The sequence below is a fragment of the Fusarium oxysporum genome, chromosome 3 (genome assembly GCF_000149955.1).
Source record: "Fusarium oxysporum f. sp. lycopersici 4287 chromosome 3, whole genome shotgun sequence".
Classification (NCBI taxonomy): Eukaryota; Fungi; Ascomycota; class Sordariomycetes; order Hypocreales; family Nectriaceae; genus Fusarium; species Fusarium oxysporum.
In genome coordinates this window covers 5,598,835-5,612,624 of record NC_030988.1, presented here as the reverse complement: position 1 = coordinate 5,612,624, position 13,790 = coordinate 5,598,835, and the positions used below count along the sequence as shown (strand labels likewise).

The 13,790-nt window shown below is 49.1% G+C and overlaps 3 protein-coding genes across 3 annotated transcripts; 2 read left to right on the top strand and 1 right to left on the bottom strand.

The window, feature by feature from the left end:
* Nucleotides 1-526: 526 nt before the first annotated feature.
* Nucleotides 527-1,083, bottom strand: FOXG_21853 (uncharacterized protein; the record flags this gene model as incomplete). Its single annotated transcript, XM_018402224.1, has 2 exons — nucleotides 733-1,083; nucleotides 527-678 (listed from the first exon to the last, which is right to left on the bottom strand). The coding sequence occupies exons 1-2, from the start codon at nucleotides 923-925 to the stop codon at nucleotides 527-529; spliced, it is 345 nt and encodes a 114-aa protein (XP_018255056.1). The 5' UTR covers nucleotides 926-1,083.
* Nucleotides 1,084-3,695: 2,612 nt separating this feature from the next.
* On the top strand, nucleotides 3,696-4,294 carry FOXG_21852 (uncharacterized protein; the record flags this gene model as incomplete). Its single annotated transcript, XM_018402223.1, has 1 exon — nucleotides 3,696-4,294. One exon carries the CDS (start codon nucleotides 3,696-3,698, stop codon nucleotides 3,903-3,905), a length of 210 nt encoding a protein of 69 aa, XP_018255055.1. The 3' UTR covers nucleotides 3,906-4,294.
* Nucleotides 4,295-11,060: 6,766 nt separating this feature from the next.
* Nucleotides 11,061-13,270, top strand: FOXG_14994 (uncharacterized protein). The gene has a single exon (XM_018395065.1). It carries the CDS (start codon nucleotides 11,106-11,108, stop codon nucleotides 13,086-13,088), a length of 1,983 nt encoding a protein of 660 aa, XP_018255054.1. The 5' UTR covers nucleotides 11,061-11,105; the 3' UTR covers nucleotides 13,089-13,270.
* The last annotated feature ends 520 nt before the right edge of the window (nucleotides 13,271-13,790 follow it).

The following is a 13,790-nucleotide window of genomic DNA, read 5'->3' as shown; positions in this document are numbered from 1 at the left end:
AATTGATACCTCTGTGACTGAGTGTTGTGATATTATTTTTGGTGCTGTGGTGGCTGACCCGTCGTTGTGCTATGACGTTGTTGAGGGTAATAACATATCACGGGCGTCATCGGTGCAGGAAACGGGGACTATGCCAATGGCCGAGTGACTTAATTATCTCATACTAACCCCGCAAAAATTGAGGTACCTAAAAACTTTCCCTGTCGGCCGCCCTTTTTCTGGTCAGCCTACCTACCGTGCTTGGCGCACGGGCACCTACGGTGGAAAGGAAAGCACGGGAGGCCGATCTCTAGGCCTTACCAAGTACTAGTGGAAGATTTGTGGCTGGGACAGAAGCCATAACTGCAGAATCAGGTAGCGAGTGCATCATTAGAAGCTGTGAGCGTATCGAAATGCACATCATTCCCTAAGGTAATAAGAACGACAGAACAGAGATGATTCAGAGCATTGTCTGTGCTAAGAGCAAAACAGCGCGAGGTCCCTCGCTACGGAGATTTGTTCTCATCAATATCTATGCCTGTACCTGCTAATTCCAATCTCCCTCTATCATTTTCATTAAATCATCTGCTCGGTTGAGTTCCTCGCACTCCTCATCAGTATCGTACCACCCATTGAGCTCGGGAACGTAGTGATAGTCTGGGTTGAATGGACGAGCAGCATAGTGACGAACTTCTGCCTCTGTTTGTCCGTCAGCGGAACTTGTCCCACTGTTAGTTACAATACCATATGTACCTTGTTCTTCAATCTCTCCAAGGCTCCGTGTGTGACTAAGAGACTCGCTTGGAATGCGATAGAGGAAGATAAATTCGTCACTTGAGTATGGTTGACTAATGTCTAATTTGGAGGTCAGAGACACCGCATCGAATACATACGTATCAGCTGGCAACTTTGTGGTGTCAATCTTGTGAAGATAGACTTCGTCCATTGGGCGATCATGTGTCCACCGTGTTCATGGCCCAGTACAGATGTTATCTTTATCATTGTGCCGACGAATTACCCTACGGTTTTATTTGGGCTCGCAACGCCGCGCTCAGCAACCAACCGATTCCTCCGTCTGGGGGCCACCGTGAAACTGCCCGCCTGGCGCCATCCCGTCATGCTTCACGAAAAACCTTGGATCGTCGTTGCACTGTTCCACCCGCGCCGGTTTCGCGCTCTTCTCGCGACAGCTTGGTGTCTGATTAGAATTGATTATTGAGTTCGTTATTCGGCTTGCGCACGTATGGTTGACGGGGGCTCGGAAGTTGACCATCCACGAGGAGGTATGCGGGGGATCTGCGGTCGCTGGCACATCGGTCCAGGGGTGTATTTTGGACTTGGCGCAGGTCCAGGTAGCCATTTCAAAGCAATAAAATTAGGATGCTCTTGAACAGGTCGAAACATGTGATTCTGGGATCTTGTTCGGCCGATGGTTTCAGTTGCAAGGTACTTGGTATGCCATAGATTAACACTGTGCTGGGCTGTACCGGCTAACATGTCTTAGCACTGCGTCGAAATTTTTACCAAACGCGTGTCACACGTTGGACGCGTTGGATCGCGTAGTTGTTGAATTAGCACTCTGCAGCAGGCCACAGATTTGGAAAGACGTTGCCTGAGTCACCCCGAATCTTGGGACGGACTAATTGTCAGACCGTTAGTCTACGACCTTCGGACTGGACTACTAGTCGGCCTGGTAGAAGTCAGACTGAACCATCCGTCCGGTCCGAGAGACGTAGACTGGACTGTCAGCCAAGCCCGAGAGACGCAAACTGGACCAATAGTCTGTGGACTATTAGTCTGGACTGCAGTTTGGACTATTAGGAGCTCTGCTTTTATCGGAGTCAAGAAAGTCTTTAAATACTAATGAGGAGAAGATAGTAAATGCAAAGTGTGAGAACAGAAGACAAATGGATAATATTGATCGGAAGGCATAGACTCGTTTTTGTAAGTCGACTTTATCTAGCTTTATTAATTCCACGATTTTTGATAGGGGAGAAAAACAATCGCTGCAAGCGATAAACTCTAAGAACATCGGTTGGGTAGACTGCGAAGAGAATACAGGAATAGGCTACATTCTATCCTAGGTGTTCCGGGAGACTTCTGCTCACTGGTTTGACAGCTTCATTTGTCGTTTCGAGACTGTCTTATTGATAGAGGCACAGAAAGAGACGATTGAGTTCGGGATGGATGAGCAGTTTGCTCATCTTGATGATACTTGAATACCTGGGGCTATTCCTATACCACTATCGACTTCATGATGGGATTTCCGCTGTTGTAAATGACATCCATCTACCTTGGTATCTTCCTTTTCACTGCCATTTTCATATTAGCGTGGGTTTGCTGCGCGACGTTTTCTTTATCTGGTCCATAAAAACATTTTCCTGTATTGGAGGTCCAACCCGACAGTGTAGCCCTCCAAGAGCATATGCAGCGATCGAGACACTGATGTGATGTATGACCGTCATGAGACCCTGGGGGTTCAAATTCTATCGTGAAACCATGAGTACTGGCAAATGCTTCGATCTCCCGAATTGATGCAACTATCATTAGTTAGACAATTGGTACAACGATAGGTGCCAAAGGAATTAATACAACCCTTCGTAGAACGGTTCCAAAAGCCGGTAAGACACGGGAAAAAATATTTTGACATGATCACTAGAGGTTTGGTCAGATTATGATGCGGCTGATGTGTGGTAGATCAGGAAGTTGGGTAGGACTAGAGCCGATAGATATAACTATGGAAGCGGCGAACCACGGCCGAAATGATGACACCCCCTTGCAACTGAACACACTTCTTACATACCCCTACTCGTTGGCTAGCTGGGAGGGGGTGTCAACTAAGCAAGCTCGAGTAAAGCCCAGCGGTGGCGGTGCATGCTATTCAAAACCGCGATATGGAATTACTGTCAATGGAGATATGCCAAGATTATTCCACTGCAGAAGCAGCCAAATATGGAAAACTATTCACAAGAATGTTGAGTTTGGGAAAGGTGATGAACAATGGTTCAATTCAATAGAATTGATCCTAGACAAGGTTCAATATGAATACAACACGATGATGGGGACCGGGCTGTGCCAGGGATGAATTGTGGCCGTTTGTATTTTAGGATTTGGGTAGTGTCGGTATGCCTGAACAGGCTGTCCACAAATTAAAACGCGAATTAGCATGGGTAGAGGAGGGAGTACAAGTCAGTGAGAAGATTCAGGAGCAACACCTGCGGGGAACGTTGACCTGACACCCTCTGTCACCTACTTTGCTATTACCAGGCTGATATTTGTGTGCATTGCAGCTTCAACATGAAGAATGCCTTGTAAGGCGCATCTGCTCGGCATGGCCTCAAGCCCCTCCTCTCCTCGTTGAACCTCACGAATCCAGACACCTACTCTTCTATTATTAATCTTCGTGTACCCCGCATCTTTTCCTATCCCCCCTGTTCGCCCTCACATGTGTTTCTATCTATGGCCTATTTCCATGCGTATGTATGTATGTATGTATGTATGTATATTTTTCGTCCGGGGGGCCATCGGCCCCGAAAGTCCCCTACTGGGGCACAGGACGTGCTGGCCTAAAGAATCTATCTATACGCTAGTCGTAGAATGCTATTGGCTACAAAAGGATTAGTCATTCGCAACGCGAAATTAGTTTTCCCCTCGAATGTCCAATTTCTGCGAACGCGTCAGTAGACAGCACTTTATCCAGCATATCATCGGCACAAATGGCGCATCCTGTCGAGCCTGTTACCCGTCAGCGGGATGATCAGGCGCGGCCGAAGAATCGAAGCCGCTTATGGAGCCTGGTGTCAGGAGGGTTGGGATCAGCCTATGCATACGGCAGCCCGAGACTGCCTCAAGGTGGTCACGACCAGATGGAGGGCGTGATGGCGCCCTTCATCTGGTCGAGAACAGGTGAGAGAAAGACAAAGTAAGGAAGAAAATGTGTACAAAAGAGATGTGAAAAGAGAGGGAGAGAGAGTCGCAAGTGCTTCTCTGGTCGTCGTCGCCTAATGACGAGGGCATGTCTTTCCAAAGAACGCGCTGTCTTTGGACAGGTCGATGAACTTGGTGAAGTCTTTTCCTATTGCTAGATTGACTGCTGCAGTCGGTGAGGGTGCCAGCCTCATCCGATGACGTGGCGGTACCTTTCTGCAGTAGAAGATGTGATCCGGTCCTTTGCGTCGGCCACATGAGCAGACCAGACGTGCACCGACGTGGTTAAATCTTTCGTGGTATGCGGCGAAGTCTCCGTGGAGAGACCTCGCTGCCAGCAGATGGTGCAAGGCTGCGCGCGGGAGCAACAGCTCCGGCGGACAGCCTGTAGTCGCCTTGAGGTTGAGTCTCCTGTACAGCTCAGGGGCGGAGGTGGACCACCACGCCTCGAATGCTTCGTTCGGTTTCTGTCTTGCGATTCTTCGTAGATAAGCCAGCGTCGGCTGAGCGCCTTCGGGCTCGGGGAGCGATGATGCTGCCTTTGCCAGCTTGTCGGCCTGTTCGTTGCCAGGGATGTCGGAGTGTCCTGGCACCCAACGAACCTGTGTGGCTCCATGCGATGCCGCTAAAGCCTGAAACTCGAGAAAGGCGTCTTGAGAGGAGTCGGCTGGAGTACCTCGCAGGCATGTGGCAGCCGCGAGGTTGTCTAGGCAGATGAATATGTTTTGGGACCCTGATTCTCGTAGGTTCAGGGTGGCTTTTAAGCCCTCTAATGCTCCAGTGGCTTCAGCGTCGAAGACCTCAGCAGGCCCAAGGCGACCTGATCCGTCAAAGATGGGAATATTGTTCTGATGAATGGTGAAGCCGTAGCTGGCAACGCGTTCCGCGGACAAAGAGCCATCCGAGTATACAACCAAGGTGAGAGGGTCGAGTGACTGAACCCAGCGGAGAAAAGCGCTAGCTATTTTCTCCTCTGATGCTGCCTACAGCGGTAGCATTTGTTCTTGTTGGAAGCGACGCCGGACGAGCTTCGGTCGCGTACAGGGTGCGAGGAGTTCGTCTGTGCGTCGAAGACGTGTCCTGAAACCGTTTTCTATCTGTACTTGATATTTTCGCTTGATGAGGTCATGGTAAGTAGGTTGGCTAGGCGAGCGTGTCCGGCTCGCCAGAGGGTGAGCCTCATCGAGCGACTTGAGCCGCGCGGAGAACCTAAGTCGCTGTGCTTCGAGTAGTTGGTCGACTGACGGTATCCCGCTTTCTCGGTGGAGGATAGTGATGGGTGTCGTCTTCCAGACGGGGAGTATGGCTCTCATGGCCTGGTTCATGGTTTTGGTCATTCTCTGTATAAGATGCTGGTTGCTTGATAGTATGTCTTTCGTAGGCTGGTTCCACCGTGGCCTGGATGTGCCCGGGTACCACGCCTCGGAGCCGTGGAGCAGCACTGGCTCGACACATGCTCTGACGGCGCCTCGCACGGCGCTCGGTAGAGGGCCGTGTACCGTGTTGGTGAGCCCCCGCAAATGATAAGCCACTGCCTTCGCTTTGGCCGCCCACTTTTCGACATGAAGTCGAAAAGATAGTCTGCTATCCAACCAAATACCAAGCCAGCGTAGAGCTGGTTCAGGGTGTTTCTCGACATCGCCGTGGCGTACTGCCGGCGCAGTCCTGAGTTTGCTGCGGGAGAAGTGCATGACTTCGGTCTTCTTCGTGTCGAAGGACACGCCATTCTCTGCGCCCCATCGCACCATCTCGGCGATGGAACTAGATGCCATGGCAGAAGTCTCGTCTACTGTGTCGCCTATGGACAGGATGGCCGTGTCGTCTGCATAGCCGAAGCGACCCTGAGGGTTCCCTAATCGATAGATTGGCTCAGTGTAGAGCAGAAAGAGGATTGGCGATACCGGCGACCCCTGAGGGAGGCCGCACTGAAGGGGAGAAGAGGGCGTGACTGTGTCTTGGTACCTGACACGCGCCGACCGGCCGCCCATGAAGGAGCCGGCCCAGCGAGCCAGATGATTAGGCCAGCCTTGCTCACGAAGACGCAGGATGAGCCTGTTGCGCATGACGGTGTCGAAAGCACCTTGGACGTCCATTGTGACTATAGTCGCCACCTTCTTGCGTGCAAACGCTTCTTCAATATCATGGACCAGAGCAGTTACTTGCTGCGGATGAAGGACGCTGTAGTGAACGGCTGCCCAGGCTAGGCGGCGCGCGATCAGTCGTTCTAGTCCCTTACCAAGACAGGAGAGCAGTGAGATAGGTCGCCATGCTCGTGGTTCGGTAAGGTCTCTCCGTCCCGGTTTCGCGATCATGACCACCTCCGCCTCCTTGAATGGTTTTGGATGATGGCCTATGGTAAGGCATCTTTCGAAGAGACGACGGACGTGTGTACCGATGGTATGCCATACTGCTTCAAGAAGTTTGACTGTGATGTTGTCTGACCCTGGGGATGTATTGCCTGTGTGACAAGTCGCATATTGCGCCTCCTCCAGAGAGATTTCGGGAGAGAATGGGATCGATCTAGGTGGGAATACTGGCGTACATGCGTTTGCGATGTCGTCCTCCGCAATTCTTCGTTCAAGCGTGGCCTGTCGGAGTGCGTTGGCTTTATCCCATTTGGCTTTCGTACACGACGTTATCGACCTGTAGAGGTGGCGGCTGGAAGGCTCCTGGGGACTTTAGCCACCGGACAGCTTTGAAAACATCGCTACTGCTGGAGAAGCCGTCGATGAGGTTACGTCAATAGCGCCTCTTGGCCCGACGGACCACACGATGAAAGCCTCTCTTGGCGACCTGAACGTCCTGGTTGAAGCCGAGTGGGTAGCTTCTTCTGATGGCTCGAAAAGCAGCCGCGGCGTCGGCGCACTCCTCCCCTCCAGAGCCTCGTTAACCCCACTTGAGAAAACATCTGGCTACGATACATACTAGATACGTCGGAGCGGTATCGTCTCAAAATCACAAGATTAGATAATATATTTAGAGCAACAAGCCGATAAAGATGAAATTATCCACGGACAATCACGTTTATATGGGCTAGCAGATGACATATACCTGAGATCAAATATCTGCACGCCAGTACCAATTTCGTGACTAAAATATGTGCTGCTATCGCGGTTCAAAGGCACAACTGATCTGAATAATTGAAAAGACTTCAGCACAGCCGTGCTGATCAAACCCAATGTGCTACGAGCATGTCCGTTATCAATATATTTGACATATGATACCTGTGCCATCAACCTAATGACTGGTAGTGCCTATACCACACAACATTCCGCTTGATAGTCCACTTTCAGAATCAAAGTGCTACTCCTTAAATTTTGTTGTGTTCCATTCTGAAAAACTTCATGGCGTAGGGGCCAGCAAGGCTACCTTGGCACAAGCCGCGGAGCATGTCCCAAACGCGCTGTTGCAGGCTATGATTGTTGCTGGGGCTGTAGCTCCGACAGTAGCACCCCAGGCGTACCCGGCTGCACCGTAGCAAGCCATGACGACACCCGCACAACCAGCTTGGCAAACGCCGTATGCGACAGGCCCCGTGGAGACAGTCGTCGAGAGGATGGCCAGGGTGGTGACAACGGACAAGAGCTTCATTTTTGAGAATATTGTGTTAATGTTATGTCTTCTGACATGCGACCTAGGTTCCTAAATCACTCCAAGGGATAAAAGAACTGGGCTTTTCCGTATGAATGGAGCTTGAAGCTATGAGGCCCAGTGGAGATTGTGGATTGTTCCAATTAGAAAGCGTGAAAGGTTATCGGCCAGAAATGGCGTAAATATGACGCCATGTGGCATAATGGTAGCCTCCATTTCGAATTTCAGACTAATGAGCTACCAGCCTCAGCAGTAAGAGCAGAGTCGCTCATTGGCCGCATCTTAGGCCAGACCTGTATGCTGACGTAAATAACCCTACAGACCGCTCGACACCGCGCTGGCAAACGTCTTCCACTGTTCAAATTGCTATTTCGAAGACTGTGCCGGACCAGCCGGATTTCACAATTAAGAGGAAAACAATTAGGTTAATTGAGAAAAAAACAGCGCATCCCGGGTGTAGTAAGGAAAGGTGATAACAGTCATGTGCTGCTTCAATTTACTCACTTCCGTCTCCAACCCCTCACCAAAAATTGCCCCATAGCTTATGTATCTTGAGCTTTGGCAATGAGAGAGTCATACTGTATGTTTCACCATAAGGGAGACGCCGTGCTTATCCATTCTACGAACTGGCAAGAGTCTTTTCAGTGGTCAGATGAGAGACTTTCAATACACGCACATACGCCGGCCGAAAGCACGGCCCTTAAAGTTAAGAATCCAAAGACGAGAGTGTTAAAAGGGACGAAACGCTGAACAATGCCGGAACTTGAAGCTAGATGCCTCGCCTGAGGGTTTCACTGCTATTCCCCGCGAGGATCGAGAAGATGTCGATATTATCAGTGAGGATATCCCTGCCATCGAAGGACCGGCCGCTATGCCCGTCGGCGACGGCCCTGCATTGAACAAAGTGTTCACCCTAACTCAGGATATACACTTTGGAGAGTATCCAAGTGATGCACCGGAGGAAGTCTACTATCGAATGCTAGTTTCCTCATCACATCTAGTGCTAGCTTCTCCGGTTTTTCAAGCAATGGTTGAAGGTCCATATGCGGAAGGCTCAACCGACCATCGTGGGATTTATCGATATACTACTCACGGATGGAATCAGGAAGCTCTTGTTATCGTTCTTGATATTATACATGGACATCACCGGAGCGTACCAAAATCACTTGATCTGGAGATGCTCGCAAAAGTGACTGTCATCGTCGACTATTATAAGTGCCACGAAATTGTCGAAGTTTTTGCTGAACGATGGTTAAAAGCACTTCAGAATGGTCATACAGTCCATTACGGCAAGGCCTCCATGCAGTGGCTACTAATATCATGGGTATTTTCGTGTCCAGATATATTCAAAAGCATGGCTCGGCTCGCGTTCAAACATAGCACAAGGCTCATCTTGGCAGATAATACACCGATTCCGGGAGAAGTTTTGGGTAAGTGGTAGCTATGTGTCAACTTTTTGCCTGACAAGGGACTTATAGATCGGATCGATCAAGAGCATCAGAGTGCTCTAAGCAAATTATTTACTACACTATACGGCCTACACGATACTCTGCAACATAACTCAGACTGCTCTTACGAGTGTTCATGCATGTTACTCGGAAATTTAACGAAGGAATTGGGGGAAAACGGCATCCTCAAACCGCCGATCGAACCACCTTTTGAAGGCCATAGTATGGTATCGGTCAAGAAGATGATCAGTGGCTTTTCATCCGTTAATTGGTACTCAAGGTCAAGCTCTGGGATATATTATGACGGTTATCATTCTTCTCACTCCTGTATGTAGCATTGTGGACAAGATGAGGCCGACCTTGGAAAAGATGGAAAAGGAATTGCCTTGCCTCAGGTTGGAAGATTTCGGGCTTTTGACAGAGCATTAGCGCCTTCATGGGTTAAAATCCAACATTACGAAAGAAAAAGTCAGAAAAAGGATATCAAGGTTACACTTGGGGAAGGAAATGACTCGAGCTATGGAGCTTCTTACGGGAGGGAGAGATAACCTTTCTGCGAAATTCGTGTGACAGCAAATGAATCGTCACATGAGCCGAGTTTACTCGGAAGACTTGTGATAATTCTTCGACTCTTTAAGAAGCCATGTTGAACTGATACCGAAGGGTGGGCAATGTTTATGTACAGAGCGCCAGGAGCATCAGTTGAAAGGCAAAGTACTAAAGGACATCAAAGACTGCTATAGGACGATGAATTTAGCTGCTTCCGGCAGATTGCAATAGAGGCTGAGCCTCTCGAGCTTCTGCAGCTTGGCTGGGGGTAGAGTGGGATGGCTACGTTGTTCATAAACAGAGAAGCGGGCCGTTATGACTAAGAATATATAAGAATAATAGACAGGATAGAATGGCGGAAATGGAGTAGACATTATACGAAGATGATAAACACTTGAGTTTCAGTAGACGATGGTAATGAATGTTGTTTAGGTCTGGAGTAGTCAAGTTGTTGAAGTCAACAAGGGTCAGCCGACGGAAAGGCGACGCGTTTCGTGTTTTAGGTGTTATGATTTCATTAGTGCGGTACGAGAAACGCAGTGCATTTCCATCGGGGAAAATATGGGGCGAAAATGCTAGACGGTGGTTGGTCAAAAACAGGAAACGCAATGCGTTTCTGCTGATAATTCTTGAGTAGGGCCGAAAAGAATGCCTACCTCCATCGGCAGGGAGCGTTGTTTTTGTTGTGGCGGTTGAGGCAGGATTAGCGTCCGTGGTAGACGCAGGAGATATGCTGGGTTCTGGAGTTGCCGGCGGCGGAAGAACGCTTAAACTTCTGGTGGCGCCGCATTCCGACGGGTCTGCGTCATGCACACAGCAACCATTGTTAACACAGTAGAAACCACGGGGACAAGAATCTATAAATATTAGTTAGCTGCTTTAAAACGCAGAATACTCCGACAAACTAACTTCCGTCCGAGCAGCAAACTTCGCCTTTACTAGGGTTGTAGCATTTAGGGCCGCCAGCGCACGAGACATACCCTGGGCCGTCAGATTCCTCGCAGTTAAGGGATAAAGACACCTCTTTATAGACCGTAGTATTCCGTCGTTTTATAACTCCCTCCAATACGAGGAGCGCCGATGATCGTCTGGCTATTGGAGGGGTACGAGCTGAGGCTACCGCGACGAAGACGAGAATGGATAAGTTCTGCATCTTAGAAGATAAAAGTAGGTAGGTATGTAATGTAAATATTAGTAGATAATTTGGGAGTAGATATAAGCGTTAGAGTAAGTGTTCTAGAGCTCAAATAGATACGTTTTCTGAGAGCTCTATTGGTATACATATAATCTCATATCTCAGTGTGTCAAAATGCTGAATAAGTATTAAAACTTAATCCAATGACTTATAGCATCTACTAAATATATAATTAAAACAACTCTATAAAAACAACTTTATTTAATATGCCCTTATCTGCATCAATATTAGAGCCAAATATCTAGATAAAATAGCACTTTTTCTGTCTACCAATCTAAATTTAAATTTGGGGGCCAAATTTGGGCCCAATTGATGCCTAAACGCGGCTGACTGTTTTCCTCCAGCCTGCTCTCTCCACCTACGTCGGGACGTCACGCTTCCAAGGACTTAACTACACGAATATCCAGACAAGTCAGATGGAGCCATCCAAAGACAACTATGGTACATCCGTCAGTGCACTAGCCCTCAGCAAAGTTGGGCTGGGTCCTCGGCCGGGAACAAAGGAAGATAACTTTTACACGCCGCATAACGAAGCCTTCTATTCAAAGTACGAATACTGTCCTTTAAACAGGAAGAGACCTAGTATGCGTCTTCTCAAGGTTTTTCCCGAGGAAAAGACCCTTGCTGAGCATTTGGTCGACCACCCTACCTGGAAAGCCAGCGGCCACGACCCAGCGTCTATTGGCTTCTCATCAGGCAATTCCTTTACATCCCAAGACGTCTCAGTCAGAGAAAAACTCCTTGCCTGCGACATGCTTGACGGAGTGCCGCTATCCATGTGCACAGGGCAGTACCTAGCTCTCTCGTACGCAGCAGGCGATGCCAAAAACACCGCGAGGATACTAGTCGGGGGACACATCTTCAATGCCTTCGCGCAGCTCATCCACGCCCTCAAGTGTGCTGTTCGCTACCGTTATAAAGAGAACGGTTGTCCAGATGGATACTTCTTATTCTGGGTTGACCAAATCTGCATCAATCAGTCGGATGATGTCGAGAGAGGCCATCAGGTCATGATGATGCGCGATATTTATTCCCGCTGCGCGACGACTATTGTCTGCCTTTCGACTGCCGATGAAAAAACATCGGCTACGCCGTTCGCGGGTTCCAATACGCAACCCCGAGGGTTCGGACAAAGGGTCGGACAACTATGGGACCTACCAGAGGCTAAAAAAACGAACGCTGGGTTAGGGTGGCTCACGAACGTGCCACATCAAGGTTCTACAAAGCTTGTCGACGTTTTCTGGAAGGATTGTTACAATGGAGGGCCTAGTCCTGAGACTCTGGCATCCTTCGTGTCGTTTCTCCAGTCCCCCTGGTGGACACGGTCATGGGTATACCAGGAGTTTGTCTGTTCGCCCAAAGTCCAATTTGTGTTCGGAGACTATGGTGCTTCTTGGGAGAGGATATCGGCATGTCTAACCCCAGACCCTGGCTCTTGGTGCGATGTGTGGAAAAGTCGCCTCACAGGCAAGGATCACCAGGATATCGTGCGCGCCAAGGATGAACAATTTGATCAGCAACGCGCGCAGCAGAGTGCCGAGGAAGGCGAGCAAGAGCCAGGGCGTGGTACGAGCGTTCTCAGTTTCGAAGAACAGGTGCACAAGCAGGTTGATTCTCTCATAAAGGAACTCACCGCTCCGGATGTGGAAAAATCTATACGCACCGTGGCGGCCATGATGAATGGCCGTTCCAAGCATGATAGTCAAGTAGGAGACTTGCGTGTTCTTCTCCGCCACGCGCGAAACTTTCAGGCCTCGGATACAAGAGACAAAATATACGCATTCGTTGGGCTTGCGCGGGACGACTATGGCTTCACGCCCAGCTATTCACACGAGAATACGGCTGTAGACGTCCACTCGGACGCGGCACGAAGGATTGTCGAGATTGACCGAGATCTAAACTACGTTCTGGAGCAAGCATTTATCGGCAGACGGGACCTGGGCTACTTTCTTCCGTCGTGGGTCCCAGATTGGAACTGCAGCGAGGACAGGGACATGATGTTGGAGCTCCAAAACCTCATCGACGGGGCCAGAGAATCGCCCGGGGCCTCTGGCACTGCTAGCAGCTTAGCCTTTGAGATACAGGATCCCTATTATCAAGCGATCAAGGACAAAGGTCTTAGTTTGCGAGTGACGGGCAGACATGTTGTGACACTCCCCCGAGGATCCCGCGAGATTTCTCCAAACTTGCAACAGTTCGAAGCGGACTCCCTGGTGATTTACGCTCCCAACACAGCGCGACCGAAAGATGAGATATGGTCGCTTTCTGGATGCGAGTGGCTAGTGTTCTTGCGGGACGAGGGGAAGGATAACTACTGCTTTGGCGGCTTTGTTGTTGTCCATGGGCTCGAGGAGAAGTCAACTCGTGAAAAGGAGGCGAGAGGAGTTTTTCTAATTTAATTTGAATAATCTATTTAAGGGCTTATATTGTACTTATGTACTTAGTACTAAGTAGGCCCAGCATAAACTAGATAAAAACTTTAGTAGGTTGTATCAAGAAAGAGCAATTCTATGCTCGGCAACAGTCTTGTACAGAGTCTGGCTAAGCTCTTATCTTCTCTATTCTCAGCTGCGTAAGAAGGGCACTGTATTTCCCCTCTTCCTTTTTTTTTTTTTTTCAAAGTCCATTATGCAGTTACAGGACTTCGCAGGAGCGCCTCGGCGTATGTCCGAAGGCTGCGCTGCCACGTGTTTAGGTCATCCAATTGCTTTCCCGGGATCTGGTGATCTCTTCATGAGCGTGCGTTTCCAAAGTAGACCGAGGTGGATGTAACATTTTTTCATTTTTTTATTTTATTTTTTGGCTTTGTTCCCGTGGGGCCGAAGAGAGCCCCTGTTTAGCTATCGGTCGGGATATCACTAAACAAAATTCACCTAGCACGTAAAAGTGTACCAAGAGAATTATCAAACTCGCGCACAAGAGCTCGGGTCGCATAAGTGAGCTGCCACGAATATCCTGCAAATGACATGATGGGACAGGTACGTCTTAATGATCGCAGCTGGGTATTAAAATGAAAGCTCACTTATCTGACTGAGCCTAACTGTCATTGCTTCTCTCTTAATTATCTGTGAATTGCGATATACCAATACCATCTTCACAAT

Excerpts from the sequence above, each read along its gene's own strand:
- FOXG_14994 (XM_018395065.1), top strand. The coding sequence starts at position 11,106 with ATGGAGCCATCCAAAGACAACTATGGTACATCCGTCAGTGCACTAGCC.